The sequence below is a fragment of the Dermacentor variabilis genome, chromosome 11 (assembly GCF_050947875.1).
Source record: "Dermacentor variabilis isolate Ectoservices chromosome 11, ASM5094787v1, whole genome shotgun sequence".
In the NCBI taxonomy this organism is placed as follows: Eukaryota; Metazoa; Arthropoda; class Arachnida; order Ixodida; family Ixodidae; genus Dermacentor; species Dermacentor variabilis.
Window position 1 is genome coordinate 68,691,605 of NC_134578.1, and position 17,760 is coordinate 68,709,364.

At 47.5% G+C, this 17,760-nt stretch overlaps 1 protein-coding gene across 2 annotated transcripts in view; it reads right to left on the bottom strand.

Moving 5' to 3' along the window:
* Nucleotides 1-17,760, bottom strand: part of RyR (Ryanodine receptor) — a 313,565-nt gene that overhangs the window by 150,363 nt on the left and 145,442 nt on the right. For both annotated transcript variants that reach the window (XM_075673606.1, XM_075673605.1), the window contains exons 42-51: nt 16,962-17,052; nt 16,623-16,709; nt 15,001-15,165; nt 14,022-14,215; nt 12,784-12,981; nt 11,111-11,248; nt 9,122-9,274; nt 8,031-8,140; nt 6,652-6,863; nt 5,692-5,790 (exon numbers count right to left, since the gene is read on the bottom strand). In XM_075673606.1, the coding sequence (XP_075529721.1) occupies nt 5,692-5,790; nt 6,652-6,863; nt 8,031-8,140; nt 9,122-9,274; nt 11,111-11,248; nt 12,784-12,981; nt 14,022-14,215; nt 15,001-15,165; nt 16,623-16,709; nt 16,962-17,052 (1,447 nt within the window). The remainder of the gene's footprint in view (nt 1-5,691; nt 5,791-6,651; nt 6,864-8,030; nt 8,141-9,121; nt 9,275-11,110; nt 11,249-12,783; nt 12,982-14,021; nt 14,216-15,000; nt 15,166-16,622; nt 16,710-16,961; nt 17,053-17,760) is intronic.

Consider the following 17,760-nt stretch of genomic DNA (forward strand, 5'->3'; position numbering starts at 1 on the left):
AGACTCGCTAAGTTTTGCGCGTTTTGACTCACTAAGTTTTACTCTATTCAGCCGATCGGGCTCACCCGGACTCCCTCGCGATGAATCACTCAAGCAGGTCTACTTGGCCTACAGACGCTCACAAACTCATGCTTTCTCGTGAATTGACCACATCAACCATTCGTAGACCATACGAAACTATAAGTATTATAGAAACTAATAATAGAATATTAATAATAATAATAATAGAAAATTATTATTATATAGGACCTAGAAACGGTAAACAGCTATAGGAGAAAGTATGCAGAAGGCTTGCATACATACAAGAGTCTTTATTTCCTGAGCTTCACAATGTTTTGCAAGATACAAATAATTATGACGTGCTATCTTATACAGTGCGGCAAAATATTGCGCCTAAGGACAAAATGTGCCAAAGAGATCTTTTAAAAATATGAAAATTCTTATTTGTATGTTCGTTCGTGCATGCATGCATGCGAGCGGTGGCGCGCACGCGCGCGTGCGTTCTTTGGCCGCTTAGGATAAAATTCGGTCTTTTTGCATCTGCGCTTTATGAGGGCCTGCCTCGTAAACAAAAGTGAACGCTGCTAAAATTGGTGCCAAAAAAACAACAACATATGACTTTACGTAATGCCATGTCTTGAGTACGATTCACGGCAGCACGGCAGAAAGTTCGGCTCGCAGTTTTGCTTTCTTAAGTTGTTGGACGTCGCCGCCCTGTAGAGGTTCTGAACTTCGCAAATCCTAGTTTGTCCAGAACATCAACAGTGGTTTTGCCTATGACACTCCTTGCCATAAGTGCGGAGTTACAACAGCGACACTAGTGACATTTATATTTACTGTCAGTCGTGCTGAACGTCACCACCAAACACGGAGGAAGGAAAAGAACTAGGATGAGAGCGTCACTTGACCATCTTGAAGCTGACTTATAGATACGTATATAAAAGGCTCATGGGAATAGCCCTCACCATGTGATGCACAAGGGGTAATTTGTACACGCTGAGCACGCGGACTATACGCGAGAGCAGACTGGAGAGAGGGTCAATTGTGATGCGGGCGCCGCTATAGGGGGAACAGCGTACCGAACAGTGTGTCGAAAAGGCCCGGCAACCATGGAAGTCTTACTCCCCAAGAGTCATCATGTAGTTAGGTCTCGAAGAGAAAGCGGCAGGGCGGAGTCAGAGGAGGCTTGCCTGGTGTCATGCTGTTTCCTAGCTGAATCTTAAATTGCCGATTGAGCGAAACTTCCCACTAGCTGCAACGCCATGTCACGAGGGTGCCTCGCGCGCTCCTTGCTTCAGTACAGCGCGAGGGGAGGGGGCATCGCAGCGACGCCACGTCATCGTCGCTCCCAGATGCTCGTGTTATCCACGCGTTCATTCTGCGCGCAAGCTCTCGCCTGTGTTTTAAATGCGCATCGGTAACACCAAAACGCGACAAGCGTCTCAACGCGCTCGCTTACCGGCGAGGAGTTCATGACATGAAGGACCGCCCAGCGGCGTCCAATTGGACACTAACGTTTTCGTATTCACAACTCGTAAGTGCTTAGGTGTCCTCGTATTTTTTATTTACTGTCCTCCAATGCATCAGTGTCCGCGCGAAAGCTACATCGATGGAGTTCAATAGATCTACGGTTCACGAAAGCACTGCTGAACGTTCACCCCGCTTCGTCGTTCCCGTAGACTGCGCAGGACACTGAATGTTTTGATAGTCCGGTCGCTCCGCAGACTCAACCGGAGTAAGACTGAACTGTCACAACGGTTGAGGCACAGCACGGCCAGCAAACGAGCAAACGAGACGTCCAGCCGTCAGTCGCGCTGAACGCTAGCCGTCGCCGCTCGCGCATGAAGAAAAAGGCGCCGACAAAACATGGGAGGGATCGGGCGAGCACTTACCGAACTCGAGAAACACGACAGCGTCGATCTTGCTCGCTTCTCGTGATTCCGCACCCCAGAGCGCCGCAGCCTCTATCTGTAGCGTCTGCCTATAGCCTTGTCTGTTCAGCACAATGTGTTGGCGGGCTAGTTGGTGCGGATCCATAAATACTGTCGCCTTTTCTTGTGTCCGTTGTTTTGCGCTAAACGAAGTATTTATGGAGCCTTGTCTGTCTTTGGCCGCAAAAGTGAAAGGGCAAGCTTGCAAAACATAATCTACTCCGTTCTGCCCGGATGTATCGCGCTTCCCAGCGAATCTTCTGCCACTTCCCTTCCAAACCTGCCTCCAGCGTTTCTGGGAGGCGCAATCGGTAGTAAAACGCGAAGCGGAGGGGTACGCGGTGGGAGGGGGGTTTCGAAGCGCGGCGCCTTGAGTCTCGACTTAGCGACGCCAGCTTGCATTGCCGGAGCTGCGATAGGGACGACGGGCGTAAAATTGGTAGAGCGCGTGAGGAAAGAAGGGGCGCGGTGCCGGTGCGTTGCGGAGCGAACGACGGCCGCGTGTTCCCATGCTGGATTCTAAATGCGTAATAATTCATGTGTTTGCCCAGCGAGAAAACAGTCCCTACGTCTTTCCCGTAAGACGGGCTTTGGAGGTAGCGTCCGCGGCAGCGAGCTCATTCACCTTCGTGCAGCCTCTCGCTTCAACGCCAACGATGCGGAGAGAACACGGCGCTCTCAGCAGGCGCCACCCTCTGCCACTTTCGCAGATCGCTTTCAAGATACGGGCCCGCGCGTGTCTCTTCAACGCTAAGTAAGCGTCGAAAACCCAGTGCGGGAAGGTATCAGCAGCCGGCACTCTTTGTCGGTATCGCAGACCCTTTTCAAGGTGCGGCCCAAGCGGCGGTGCCATACGAAGCCGCCACCCGAGGACGTTTGGTCAATGGTTCGACTCGGATGGATACGGCCCTAAAGGCCGATCCACACGACGGACCAAATTGCTCTTCTTGGACCGCGGTCCGCGCATCACGTGACAGGACGTCACCAGTTCGTGCGTACCGCCGTTGGCCCGCGCAAGACCGCGGCCCTCGCGGTCCAACAAATCGCCGAGGCTTCTCCCGCTTCAGTTTTGGCGGCGGACCGCATGCAAACCGCAGCGATTTTGGCGTAGCCAGCGAATGTTGTCCGGCAACAGAGTGTCTTCAGCCAAGTCCAATCTAGTTTACGGCTCAGCAAAAGCCAGTCAAGCCCGTCGTTTCATGTCCGCCGTTCCGCCTACACGTGCGTGCAGCAGATTTATTTTTTTAAACACCGTGTCCTCTTGGAGTGACGAGGAGGTTCTTATTTTGTATCCTTCGTTGAGCAGTCCCCGGATTTGTAGGAATGGAGCCGGAATGATAACAATGATAACACTCTGGCCGAGAGTGTAGCTGGTTGGTCTGCTCTGCCGTCTGCTATGGTGGTCCGCTGTGTGGATGTGCTCTGCGCCGGACCGGACCGTTGCGGGCCGTGACGCCGCATCACGTCACCGATCGGCCCGCAGACTTGGTCCGTCGTGTGGATCGGCCTTAAGGAGCGATAACTGCTTATAATGATCGGAACGTCATCAGCGCATCTGCCGCAGGCGTCCGCACCCACTCGTGTCGCCACAGCGCGATGTAGTGGCTTGATCCAGTTTTATAGCATTGATAATGACACAGGACTGCATGGAGATGAGCAAGTGGCACAATGCTTACGCACACTTGGACAACTCCCAGAGGAGTTTCTACGTGAATTATTTGGTTTTCTTTTACAGCGAAGCTGTTCGTGGGGAAACTTCTGTGCATATATTTTTCCGTGTCGACACAATCATCCCGAACCATTCATCCTGAACAACCCAGGCCCTCCGCGTGGCGCAGATGCATTAGGGAAATAATTGAATTTCTGAAAGTAAAATGCACCAGAAAATTCGTTAAGTACGACTTACATAAAACCTACAGACAGTATAGCGTCGGATTGTAATTTGAATATGCGAGAAAACATATATCTGCTACGGGGAAACTCAAGCACAAGCCCCTTTTCCGGTTGACGTTTGATGTCTGTCTAAAAGTAGGAGCGGCGCGGTCTGCTCGGCGCCTTGGAACACCATCGAAAAAAAAAAAAAGAAAAACGCACAAAGCTCGCCTTCGTGCATAGCACTTGCCGCCAGCGTTTCAGGGAAAACATTACGGTTACATATGCTGCAGTTGACGGGAAGCGTCAGAAGCAGTCAGGTATCTTTGACTGCTATCGCGTTCCACTCTTAAAGGCGAAGCTAAAGCGCCCTTCCAAATGTAAATGTGTGTGCGTACCTTTCGTCAAGGCGACTACCGATCAGGGCAATAAATGTGTCCGTACCTTTGTTCAAAATTCTGTGTCACATCTGCGTCGTGTGCTGAAAGCTACGCTGGTTCTCCACCTTCACAGAGCGGAATGGTTCACGATTTTTTTATGCACTCGAGTGATACACGTTGCTCGCTGCATGCAGACAGTTGCCGCGGGACATCGTCGCCAAGCTCTGTTTCCACTTCTGGAGAGGCTCTGAGCTACTGTCGTTTCTGTGAGAGGAGTTGTTCTTTCTTGGGGAAGAGGAGTTCCTTCGACAGTGGTCATACCGTTTCCTGTCGGTGGCTGATCGACGCGCATGGCTTAATTTTTCGACCAGCCAGGCCATCAAAAGTATTCACTGAACAAACATGTATGTAGGTGCCCGTGATTGCTGTGTGTACGTGCTCTCGTATACATGACCATTTCTGTATATACACGTCTCATAGCATCGCTACAAAACTATGTAAAGTGTCCCTATCACATCATAATTGTACATAACTATTGTGTACACTGTACATATTGAACATCATTTTACGCATTTGACAATTAGTTTATGCGTGACTGTGCGTTTCCGTGGGTCTATGTGGTTTTATGTTAGTGAGTGAGCACTCGGACACTACTTTGAAAACGTTCCGTGTATACAATGCTTTGTACTTTGTATGTGTTATCGTCCTGGTGGAATAGTGCCGTGATTGTGGCTCCGTGCTCGTATCGTCTCTTGTTCAAAAAAAAGCTTTTTTCTAAACACACCATCTCTCTGCTGCAGACACCGTGACTTTCTGTATGTTCTTTTAGGTCGGCAAAATAAACAAAACTCACTCAGGCTCAGGCACTGAGTCGACTAATAAGGGAGTTTGCAGATTGCCGACCTATGGCCTTAGCATATGCATAACTATTTATGTATGTATGTATGTATGTATGTATGTATGTATGTATGTATGTATGTATGTATGTATGTATGTATGTATGTATGTATGTATGTATGTATGTATGTATGTATGTATGTATGTATGTATGTATGATCATCTGTAATAAAGCGATAGCAATGTGACATGTCATTTTTCTGCTGTCCAACGGTCAGCTGTCGAGATAAGACAGAGAGGTTTAGAGTATTGGCGAAAAAAATAAAAGCAATGAAATCGATGATGCCAAGGTGGTTACAGGCATAGGTGACTGTACAATATAGTGATCGCGGTTTTATTTAAGTAAGATCAAATAGAGATATACAAAATGCTAGACTGCAATAGGTGTCTATATAGAACCCAATTAGCTCAAGCAGGCTAGGTGACCATTTGTCGTAGCCCCGTTTCGAAGGCAATGCGAGCAAACATCATCATCATCATCATTATTGTGTGCCTCCGCCTTGTCCCGGCCAAGGCGCTGCTTCCCCAACGCGGTACGATGATTAATCACCAACTCGTCCAACTCTCCACATTAGTGGACGATTCCGTGCTGGCGGGAATCGCGCCCTCACCTGCTCCTTGGGCGTGCAGCGGAACTCCCGGGTCTTCTTGGCAGCTACGGATGAGGGCAGGTCCGACTGCTTGATCTCGATGTACCGTCTCAGTTGGTCCTGGAAAATGAAACCCAGGCGAAAATTACGAAAGCTGATCGCGTCAAAGGCGGGCTCTAACTCAACGAATGGGGGGCGTCTCAACTCAAATTTTACTACATGCGCCTTTTTTTTTATTCAACAATGGGAGGGAATATATTAAAATTCCCCTAAAACAGGTTCAAATAAAAGAGCCTGCTCTAAGTCGGGTGCTTGAATTCGCTGCCAGAAGAGCTGCGAATGATCTGAGCTATGGAGGAGAAGGAGGAGGAGGAGCAGGAAAGAGGAAGGAACGAAAGGTAGGGAGGTCAACCAGACGCACGTCCGATTTGCTGCCCCACACAGGGGAAAGGGTTTAAGGGATATTCTATAGTGCCTAAATATATTTTTCTCATATTCTTTGATTCTTTCGGCTGCCCTCTCTCCTTGTCTTGTAATCCACAGCCCTTCACCTTCTGGCGGCCGCCGTTCAGGCATCAGTCACTCTAGCTACAAATTGCTTCCTTAGGTACCTTAATATATAAAAAAAATCTATTACTACTGCTATGCAACAAAAATGCTAGAACTTCTACTAAAATTCCGCTGAAATCTGCCATGGGAAATATCTCGCAGGAAATTTCAGCATTTCAGTATATTGAGGAATTAAGCACGTTGGAGAGGGTCGACGGCGGACCTGTCGCATCTGTGACATATGTTGCACGTGCAAAACCGCAACGGTACACCTTGTAAATGCTTTAAAAAGGCAGACACAAATTATTTTCGGAGACTAACAATATGGTCTTAAATTTGTGTTGTTGATTCAGCCGAGTGGCCAAAAACATGATATGGGCGCGTATTTTAGCAGTCGACCTCTTTCTTTTTTGAGCGTATGCACCGACTCACCGACTGCAAGTTTCCGACGTAGTCGTCGGAGAAGCAAACGATGGCCTCCACTCGGTGTCTGAGCTGCAAGTCGCACAGGTGGTGCAAGATGAGGCAGACCTGCAGTTTGACGCCCTCGGCGATCTGCATGTCGATGAGGCCCAGTGGGACGCCTCCATTTCCGCCTCCGCCGCCGTCACTTCCGGTCACCGCGGCAGGAGCACCGATCCCAGCTGCATACGAACATTGTTGTCAGCCCATTTATTTATGTGCACACGGGACACATGTGCCACAGTGCCACGAATCTCCCAAGTGCTCTCACTTAAGAAAGCCTCTTCATATGTGATGGGTGCCAGCGTAGTCATAACTTAATAATTTCTTTATATCATTCCACCTGATGCTCTACCATTTATGATCTCAATTATAACCAACGAGGGGGAATTGGCTCGGGTGTGTTCCCTCCTGTCAGATTGCTGATGTAGTTGTGAGAACAGTGAGAGTAATATCAAAGAAACAAGAAAAAATAATAAAGAGACAGAACGCACTGTAAGATCGGACACTATAGATGTACTATAGTTCATCGACAAGCAGCGACGCGCAAAGAGGAAAACAGTGCCCTGCATTGCTAAGCCACAACCATGAATTATAGTTTTTCGCAGCCTGCACCCGGCGTGCAAATTTCATTTCCATTTTTAGGTGGGGCGGAATGATGGACGCTCCCAAAGAATCAAAATTTAAAAGTGCAGTGCACCAGCTACCTGCGGTTTAGCTGCGTCGTGCGCCCGTAAGTGAAGCTCGCGATTCGTGTAGGTGGGAATGCGTGTCTCACAACAGGTATGGGGCAATGATGCTTTCATCACAAGTCACTCACGGCTGTTCCGAAGAACGCTTAAGTGACGTATAAACACATTTCAGAGTTTTCGCTATTAAATAAAAAAAATTAACGCTGCCCAAGCTGAATATTTCTGGTGGCTTCCAAATGGAAGATATAGAGAAAGCTTTTGTTATCTTTGATTGAAGGTAAAGTTTTAAACATTGCGGCATTTAAAAGTTTGGAGGTGTTGCACGGACATGGCTCAACAATACGTTCCACATTACAAAGGGACTACTTGACAGGTCACATCTCGACAGGTCAGAATATGGGGGCGCTGTGAGAGTCACGTAAAGCAGAAACAAGATATCGTTCCGAGGTAAAATCCCGCTGTAGTATGCGTGACAAAGACTGATTGCAACTATTAGAACCAGCTTAGTATTCTCAAAATACAAGCTCGAATGCGCTTTGTTGCGACTTGATACTGCTGCCGTAGCTTTCGGGAAAGGCCATTCGGAGATAGCACAAGTGTAGGACGAAGAAAACCCTAAATGTAACGTAGACAAACAAAATAAGTTATGTTACTAACCTTTACCAGGATGGAAGGTGCTAGGGTCGAGGAGGTAGAGGAGCCACTGTAAGTCGTCGTCGTTCATCAGTCCAACGAGCAGGAGCTTGTCAGCGAGCTTGAGCAGGGGCCTACATTGAAGGAATTCGGGACGTTGTGACCTTCAAATGCTTATTAATCATTTATCTTTGTTCTGCACCTTGTGGAGACACCAAAGCATATGGCCTTTTAAGGACACAAGAGCAGCTCGTGCCTCCACCCCCCCCCCCCCCAACCCGCTAATTAGCGGGAGCCGTGTGGACCATCCATTTCTGCAGTATCCAACTCGGAACGCGAGCTTTTTGCTGAAGTCCTTGGTCAGTTGCCCCGTACCGATATACGTTGCACAAAATGATCTGGCATGACTATTTGGGGACCTACTGTTGGAACGCAACATTAGCGGCTTTGGCTCTAGGTCGTGAAAGCTTTTAGTCAGACTTGTGTGGTGTGCCAGAATACCAGCATTAACAACAAAAACAGCAAAGCTGTGGTGCAAATTAATCAGGAGCTTCCTTGGAACAACATTTGAAGGGGCAACACAATAGCTCAACTGTAAGGTTTTTCTCTTTAAATACTGCACATTTAAAAGAAAATTGAGCAGCAAGTCGCCTGTTTTTCTTTCTCTCAGGTCAGCTACATATACGGGTGCTAGAAGCATGCGTGTGGCGTGCTAAAAGAAACCACATAAAGCCTGAAGGCTCAGGTTACTTAATACGCACTACAAAACACTGTGTAGGGGCTCAGGAGACGCACATACACACACAGATTGAATTATTATTCAAACTAAAAGAAAGTCTAGTTGAATTGAAATGCAGTGCCTGCACTTATACGTGAGGCCATTAATTTGCAATCACCAAAGTTCAGCCCTGAGCTATCCGAGTATGTTACGAGATTGTTTTTACGCATGAGTATATATATTACAGCTATATATCTACGAAGGACGCGAGGGTGTTACTGGCGTTTTGAGTTGTTGCATGGGTGCCCAGACCCTGCCTATTGAAGTTTATGGGCCAACAGGGCTTCGCACTTCCACTCTTGGTGAGGCTAACTTAACCATGTGGAGAGCCACTCACACGAACAGGTTCTCGTTGCTACCGCCGATGGGGTCACGGTTGGGGCGACTGTCCTTCTTCACAGCGTCGGCCAGCGCTTCAATGACGAACTGCTTGAGGGCGTCGACAGGGAAGTAAGGAGTGCTGAGATCTGCAATTGACTCCACTTTCTCCCTGCGTATGCAGCAATTCAAGGTCAACCCCGTATTCTTTAACATAATACGGGGGAAATATTTTGTTAAACGCTAAACGACATGGAACGCATTGCCGACGAATTATATGCGTAGCATACTTCCTCACTGATTTTTCATTTGGACTGCACTTGCATTTTGTACTGGACAGGGGAAAACGAACACGCGGAGACACAATTGAAGTGCGAACAGCAGATTTATTTCGGAGAAGCCACGTACGTTCACACAGGATCCTTCTAACCTTCTGTCTAAATAAATATATTTCTGTTTTATCATTACACAAGGGTAAGGGGCAACAGCAAAGTAAGTAAAATATTTTTTAATTCCCTCGGAATCAAGAAAGACTGCGATTTGGACGTCTATAGACCATTCTCACCAGGATACTTTCTTTCTCCTATTTGCCCGAACGTCGAGCGCGTGCGTGAGTTGTGAGAAACACATCTGGGCACTATCGCTTCTCCAAATTGTACTAAAGTACTATGAAGGAAAACGGCGTGTCCCTATAGCCAAGCTGCACTATGTACACGGCAGCGCATAAACATCCGGAAATAAGTTCTCTCTGCGTTCGTTTTCTGAGCGGAAACAGCGCAAAATAACTGGACGTGAGAAAGAGACGGACAACGTCCAGTTGTTTAGCACTGTTTCCGTTCGAGTCATGAACCAACCAGCCCCAAATGCGCATGCTTCTCCTTTCGTCTTTCGCGGCGTCGAGCGAAATTGTTGTGGCCCTCCGGATTTCGGGATCGCTGACAGGTAGCAAATGACACTGAAACATTCAATGAAAAGACGCCTGCTCTTTACCGTCGTCGCCTATACCGCGGTTGACCCGCACAGCACCAACGATGGCAACGGGGGGAGTAATGATCGAGTCACGCGATGCGTGGTCCGTGCATACGCCTGTCGCGCAGTTTGGCTTTACGATATAACCCTCTTGCCGTAAAGACGGGAATGCGTTTCTGCATTTTGAAAAAAAAAAAAAATACTGCACAGCAAAACTTCCTGTGCAATAAAACATTGCCATAAAACACAGGCCCACGAAGACGCTCATTGCCATTCAGTACAACTCAACGTCACTAATTCTTTAGCTTCAGATCAAAAGAAAAAGAAAAAGAAAAAGCCCTTCATTCTATTGAGCAGCATTCTGTTGATAAGAATAATTTCCAGACTTTGATATACTAGAACTGAGCTGTAATCAGCGCCAGCACAATAATTTAGAGTTCGCTTTAATAAGAGTAGATGGTACTGTATACAGTGATTTCAATGTACTATGTTACTGATAGCGTGCTACGTTCTCGTTATGCAATGCTACGAGACTCCCGAACATGTGCCGCACCATGTTTTCCAGTCAAAGGCATGCAAGCATTAAACTTTGTAATACATTGCTAATATTGGATATTCAAATTAATGTTTTTTATGCTTTATTCGATTCGATATTTGATTCAACACATACTAATCTGTATTCGAACTTACACGGGGAGTCTAGTACAATATGCGCTATGTGCCTACTACAGCAAAATAAGTTCTCATCACACTCTTTTGATCTTTATATGCACTGGATATTCCGTGGCTTGTGCGTTATCCGGCACAAGGAAGTGCAACCTGGCGTTCGCGACAAACGCATTCTACGGAGTTTAGCGCGAACTCCGCGGCATCATGTGTTCTTGCTGCTTAAGTAAGGTGTCTGCGAATACGGGAGCTATGACACGCTTGACAGATACAGATGACGACGGTGGGCTAGCACATGTATAGTTCGCTACCGCCACGCTCACTTCAACGCGTGCCACATTGCGAACGAGCGGTAGATGTCTTCGCTCCTTACCTCGTCTCCGAGAAGGACATCTCTGGCCGTATGGAGACGCACTCCAGGGTGCAGAAAGAATGCGCCGTGCATGAGTCTTCGTACAGCGCTCGGATGTCGGGACCAAGGGGCACAATGAACTCGTTTTGCGTCAAGCTCCTGCAAAGCGGAAAAGCAGTCTAGATGCTTCCGAGTACGACGTAGGCGCCTGTGTGTTCAGTGTTCATTCCAAGCCGCTCCCTTAGTGGACCCCTCAACAAGTGTGGTCATTGAAAACGAGCAGTGACGTTGCGCATACCGCTCGCGGTTACGCGTGCACTAGAAAATTAGGCGAGCTTTAGAAATGAAACACCCAAGCTTCTCCAAAGCCCACGGTCTGCTTGCGTACTTATTCACTCCTCTCGCGCTCTTTTGCACGCCCTTTCTTACGTTCTTCTGTACGATCAGCGGTTTGTGTCCGTCGTAACTCTGGGTGCGCCATGCCTAAAACTCGCTATTATTGCAAATTGCAGAAAGTCCACACAAAATCCCACGTGCCCTTCTCGGAGGAGCCACGTTCCTTTTCCGCCAGCGCAGATGGCGTCACAGGCATAGCGCTACCACGTCACGGACATATAGTCAACAGACAGCAGCAGCACAAACAGCTCGGCAATTCCCGTGAAACCCGGAACGCTCAAAACGACCTCCGGTTTTGACAAAGAAGTCAGACGTCATAACACAAACACCACATGGGCCTTCAATTCCGGCATAGAAAGCAGGAGAGTTGTGTGCCGACGGGTGCTGGTGGACGCAATGAGGGGGGAGCTTAAGCTGTAGGAACGTAAGCTACCTCCTTGCAACACGGCATCGCAACATTTCAATTCACTTCTACCTCGGCTATTACTAAACCATCTTTAAAAATTCTTGTGGTAGAAGGCTCCCTGAATGTCTCTTTAGAATTTCTAATGTGTAAAGAAAATTTTTGTAGCGGCATAACAAGAGGCACCTCGTGTACAGCGTAAATCTAACGGACGGAAGCGCACAACTGTCAGACGGCGGATGTAATGACATCGAGCGTCCGTTGTGGTGATTATTGTGGCAAAAATTATTTGACCGTTTAGATCAATCTACTCCTTGACTGGACCTGTCTTGTATATTGGTAATTCGATGAGAAGGACAGCAACTATGCAGTGAGTAAAGTTCCTCTTCAGAGGCATGTTAGATCTTCAGCAAGAGCAGCCTTTTCCAGATGTCGCTGTCATGATCATCGAACAATACGGGAGAGTACGGGAACTGCGAAAACGTCAATTGATGTACATAATGCACTTTACACGCGACTTCCAGTTTCCAAGAGGTACTGCGCTGCGTGGTGTCAAAGTTGTGATCAAAGGAACCACTTATTAATGTGATCCGACGAATGAATTTGCAAACGATGACAGCAGCTCAGCCGTACCAAAGAAAAGAAAAACATTCTTTATGCATTTTGCGCTGTTGCTTCTTAGGTGATCGCTAACAATACTGTCATACTGATTCACACGTAAGCAGCTGCGACAATCTTCGAGCTACACACTTTATTTCTGCCCTGCATCGACCTGGCGTTTACGCCGTACGTGTGCAAAGTTTGATACAATTTTAAATAATTTAACCCAGTCATATCGCCGACTGTTTCGAGTGATTGATGCTTGTGCAAGTTGACAGCAGAAGAGTGCACCTACCTCGCGTATGCATGGAACTCAAGGTGTAGAGAGATAAGAAGGTCGGTGAAGCCCGTTCTCAGCGGTCCCGAAAGATACTCGCTCTGTATGGCGTACATGAGCTGCTTTTCGTCCACGTGCGAGCAAATCATGTGCGCCGCTCTGTGGTTGCCCTGGAAACACAGCGCCCCGTACAGAGACAGGGTGTGCGCGTGGAAGCTGCAAGCGGGAGAAAGCGAGCAAAAATGAACATAATGAGAGAAACCTGTACTATAGTACAACCTGTAGCACATTCACAGCCACAAATGCAGCCTCAACGACCCGAAAAATTTTCCTCTTGCTTTCGTCTCAAACGCGTTTACTGCCATTTTACACCCGCCGCGGTGGCTTAGTGGCTGTGGTGTTGCGATGCTAAGCACGAGTTCGCAGGATCAAATCCAGACCGCGGCGACCACATTTTCATTTGAGACGAAATGCAAAACGTCCTGTGTCCCGTGCATTGGGGGCACGTAAAAGGTCCCCTTGTGGTCAAGTTCAATCCGGGGTCCTACACTACGGCGCGCCTCATAATCAAATTGTGGTTCTGAGACGGAGAATCCTAGAATTCCATTCAATTCAATTTCATAAGTTGAGAGTTTAGTCATCCGAAGTGCCAGGACACCAGACGTTTTCTCTTGTAGGCACACGTATAAAATTCGAGCGCATTTTCTACTGCCGCGATCTGAAGCTTACGGGCACGACATGGAACTCGGAAATGCAACTATGTTGTGCTGTTTTACACTATGGCAGCGTAACAATGTGAGACATGCGAATGTGTAATTGCCGGCCAAGCAATTTAGGTCAACCCCTCCTTTGCACTCCCTCATGGAATATCTCCAAGGACCACAGCTGCTGATGAACCTTTATTTGAGTCTCCTCCTTAGAACGTCATTTCATCTCCCTTCCCCCTAAAGATGTTAACTACTAGAGGGGAGGTCAAATTCGTATGTGGTAAATTAGACATTTTTACCCCCCGCCCCCACCGTCTACTTTTTTGCGTGTTGAAGGGTACGACATGAAAAGAAACAGAAATACATGCAAACTCTAACTTTATCTTTTTGCAGTTTCATCGCTTTTTCTACAACGATAATGTTGGGATCTTTTATAAATATCTCGAAGTATAGGTAATGAAGCACTTATATCGCTGGCGCCAGCAAATACCTCATTCGACGTGGCCCACCCCATTTTCTTTCTCGCCCTCAACGGGGGACAATGCGTACTTGAGCAGGCGCTCGTTCTCGATGAGCTCGAGGACGTCGATGCAGCGGTGTTCCTCGGGTATGTGGAGGGCCAGCATGGAGAGCGGGTCTTCGCACAGCATACTCCATCCGCGCACCTCGGACAGCCGCAGGGCGTGCGGCCGAAGGTTCACGTTGGGCACGCGGGCCCACACATACGGCTGCAGGCATTGGACCTGCAGATCGCGGAGGAGGCCCGGTTGGGTCGCGTAAACACAAAGGTAGGGAGCAAACTACGTCTCATCAGGCAGAAAACAATATATATATATATATATATATATATATAGCTTGAATGTTGCTACAAGGTAAACAGAAGAAGTACGTAATTTCAACAGTTTCGACCGGTGGACCGATCTTCATCAGGGTTTACAAGAAAATGGCAGTTCGGCGCTGATAGTGAAGACACCAGACCGGGTGCGCGGTCCGTTCTCAGATACATCAAACCGAAAGGGCCAGTTGTGACAACCGCTGGTGTTCTTTTTTTTCAGACAGCATTTGGGACGCAAACTACAGAAGTAACTGCATTTACGGTCATGTAAGATTAAGATGGCACACAAGCGTCGTTCATAACTCATAGGGCGGGTGGGAATTCGGTTGTTTCCATACGTGAACGAAATCAGGCCGTAAAAGGTCTTTGGATAAGGGAATTTAGGAAAAGAAATTAAAATAGAGAGAAAAAATTTGGCAAAGGAAATGAAAGAATGCACCCTGCTAGAAGCCTTTAGTATAATATTTGTTTTCAAGATTTCCACTGCCCATGAACTTTAGGGGTGGTCTATAAATAAGGTGCATCCCTGCACAAGCATGATATTGACGAGGCAGAGCTTAGCGCCCGAGACACAGCCATGTTCTTCACGCTGTATTTTCTTTTGATATCCCGCGACTACCCTGAGCAAGCATAAACTCCAATTTTAGAACTATAGGGGGCACCTGCTGTAGTCTCTGCGCAAGCGCGGCTAACCTTGAGCCTGGGAGGCAGCTGTGGCGTCAGGTGCTTGCTCGTCGTGTGCAAGAGGGCGGCCGACAGCGGCAGCGTGGTGGGCGTACGGCCCAGCTCGAACTGCAGCACCTCTTTGCTGGTCGCCTCGAAGAACACCGCTGGGAACAGCTTGGTGCCCGGCTCCATCTGCGGCACGATGCCCATAACGCACAGGCCGCGTTTACTGCGGTGCACAGTGCAAAGCTTCTCGCGGTGCCTGAGCTGCAACGACGCCCTTGCCTATACAACAAACTGCATGCGGGACATGCGAAGTTTCATTTGAATTTGGGCACACCAATCTGTAATTCTCAAAAAACTTTACAGAATATCTAAAAAAAAGATGTATCCCGTGACAGATAGTGCGATTGCGCCTCGTGAGGTTGATCGTGCGTTTAACGGGGTTTAACTTCTCAGAGCATCACATGGGTCATGGGAAACTCTGTTGCGGAAGGCTATGGATCAATATCGAAAAAATTACCGTTCCTTAACGTGCATCTGAACTGCAATACACGAGCGTTCTCGCGGTTGCCTCCAATGAGATGAGCCCAGCAATCAAGCCCTCGGTCCTCGTGCTCGGTTGCTGGCAGAATTGCGTAACCACTGCCTGATGAGGTTTATGGCGGGAATAGGAAGATGTTACTTAAGCGGCAAATTGCAATATTCACTTAATGAATAGTCACACCACAGGTCGGTAAAATAAACTGAATTAAGTGAGATTAACTCACAAAATATATATTTCGCCTAATGCCCCCCTCACAAAAACTCACTTACCAAAATTCGACTAAGCCGGGTTAAGTCAAGCTCATGCTCACAACCCTACGACCTGCTCGAACTCACTCAGATTCACGGACAAGTCTGAATCTGAGTGAGTCGACTCAAGAATGAGTTTGCAAACGTATAGAACTAGCAAACGCCGTTCAGGTACTGTTCTCGACTATTCTCCTTGCAGGGTTCATGCCACAACTGTGGAGTTGGACTACAATGAAGTCATATCAATTCAATTGAAAACACCGTAGCTAGAGTACCAGTTTCGGCGCACAAATCCACAAGATGTCATAAAAAATTCAATAATCTTTTAATCAATGCACATTCAAGAAGCTTCCCCCATGAACAGCTGAAGAAAGTGGCCGCTTGTAACACTAATGTAATGAATGATTACCAAACCGACAGTACCAGAACTGCGAGTCACTAATCTAAGCCTTTAGTGGGCGAACTTGTGCGCACTAGGTACACTATGTATACGTTTCTCAGGAATTGAAGAGCGCACGTACATGGGTAAGCCCGTATTCTGGAAAGCAACTCCTTAGTATTTAGGAGCGCATATCAGCTGACGTTTAGCAGGAAATTGAGAAAACTATTCTTTTATTTACCAATACCATGATAAGGTGTCGATAAGGCACATTTCTCCCGTAAAGTAAAAGAAATGTTGAAGTTATCACCACTTAAATAATAATTAGGCGTTTCATCTAAAACGTGACCAACCTGCACAACTATCGTCCGCGACCACTGAACAGAAGGCTGTGTATGTAGGGCACGCATGAAGATGGCGCTTCATCAATTTGGAAAAAAAATAGAAACTGAAGGTGGCATATAGATGGACTTACCCTGAAGCGCTGCCTAGTCATGTGGCCATCAGCGCTGAACGTGATCATACCAGTGGCCACGTCAATGTGGCAACCCACGTACATGCCCTGAGAGAAGGCGAGCAACGAATGTAGGTATCATAATAAGGTCACTGTGTCCTTTGAATCTGATTTGGCAAGTGACAACACAGAGAAGCACTACTTACAAACAAGACTACGGTTTAGACTACAGATCAGACCAAGCTACAGATCAGGAAGCGATCAGAACGGAACAAATTAAGAACCGTGGCGGGTTAGGCAAAGGGAGCTTCTCTAAAGAAAAAAAAAGAACAAAAAAAGAACAGCCCGCCGATTGCGTACCTGATTGGCCGAACGGCCTGCCGTGTCGCCCTGGCTAATCTCAGCGGCCAACTGCCCCGCACACACCATGTAGCAGTTCTGGCGTTCCAAGCTGCAAGAAGAGAAGGCCGCGTCACGTGAGAAATTGCATGAATTGAGCAAACAGAACTTTTCCTGCTATTGTGGTTATGCTAGTTACAGTCTCGAATGCTTCGAGATTTCGAGAAGCATTATGAGAAGTACGAAGTTGCAGCACAGAAACGCTACTTCAAGGTTGAAGTAGTCAATCTCAGGTCTCTTTAAGCGGTGAGTGGAGTACGTAGGCGGAACATGGCGGTGACAGCGTAATAGATGCGACAAAAGCATGCCCCATGCTCCGTCAACGTGATTCGAAATTGTCTTCATCGTTGAACTATTGTACGACAATGCAACGTTTCATTAGATTCGATTGCATGAACTCGACGAGAGCGGGTCGAGTCGAAGGTTGAGATTACGGGCCCAACCCAACCGCGTTTATATTAATCTTGCCAAGATCGTTTGGTAGGTCAACCAACCCATTGCAGGCGGGTTGACTGAATTCACATCGACGATCACTCAGTTCGACCCGCTAGCGTTTACTTGAATCAGACAACCAGAAGTCTGCACGACAAGCCGACTCGGTTTGGCTTTATCGGGTTCATGTAAATGTATATCTATATTAACTACGTGGCACTATGCGTGTCAGGTAATCAGAGGTCTAAAACGCGCCAAGTGTGACAGAGAAAGAGAGAAGGCTTGCCTAGTGTGCATTGCCATCAGTTCCATAACCTTCTCAATCTTC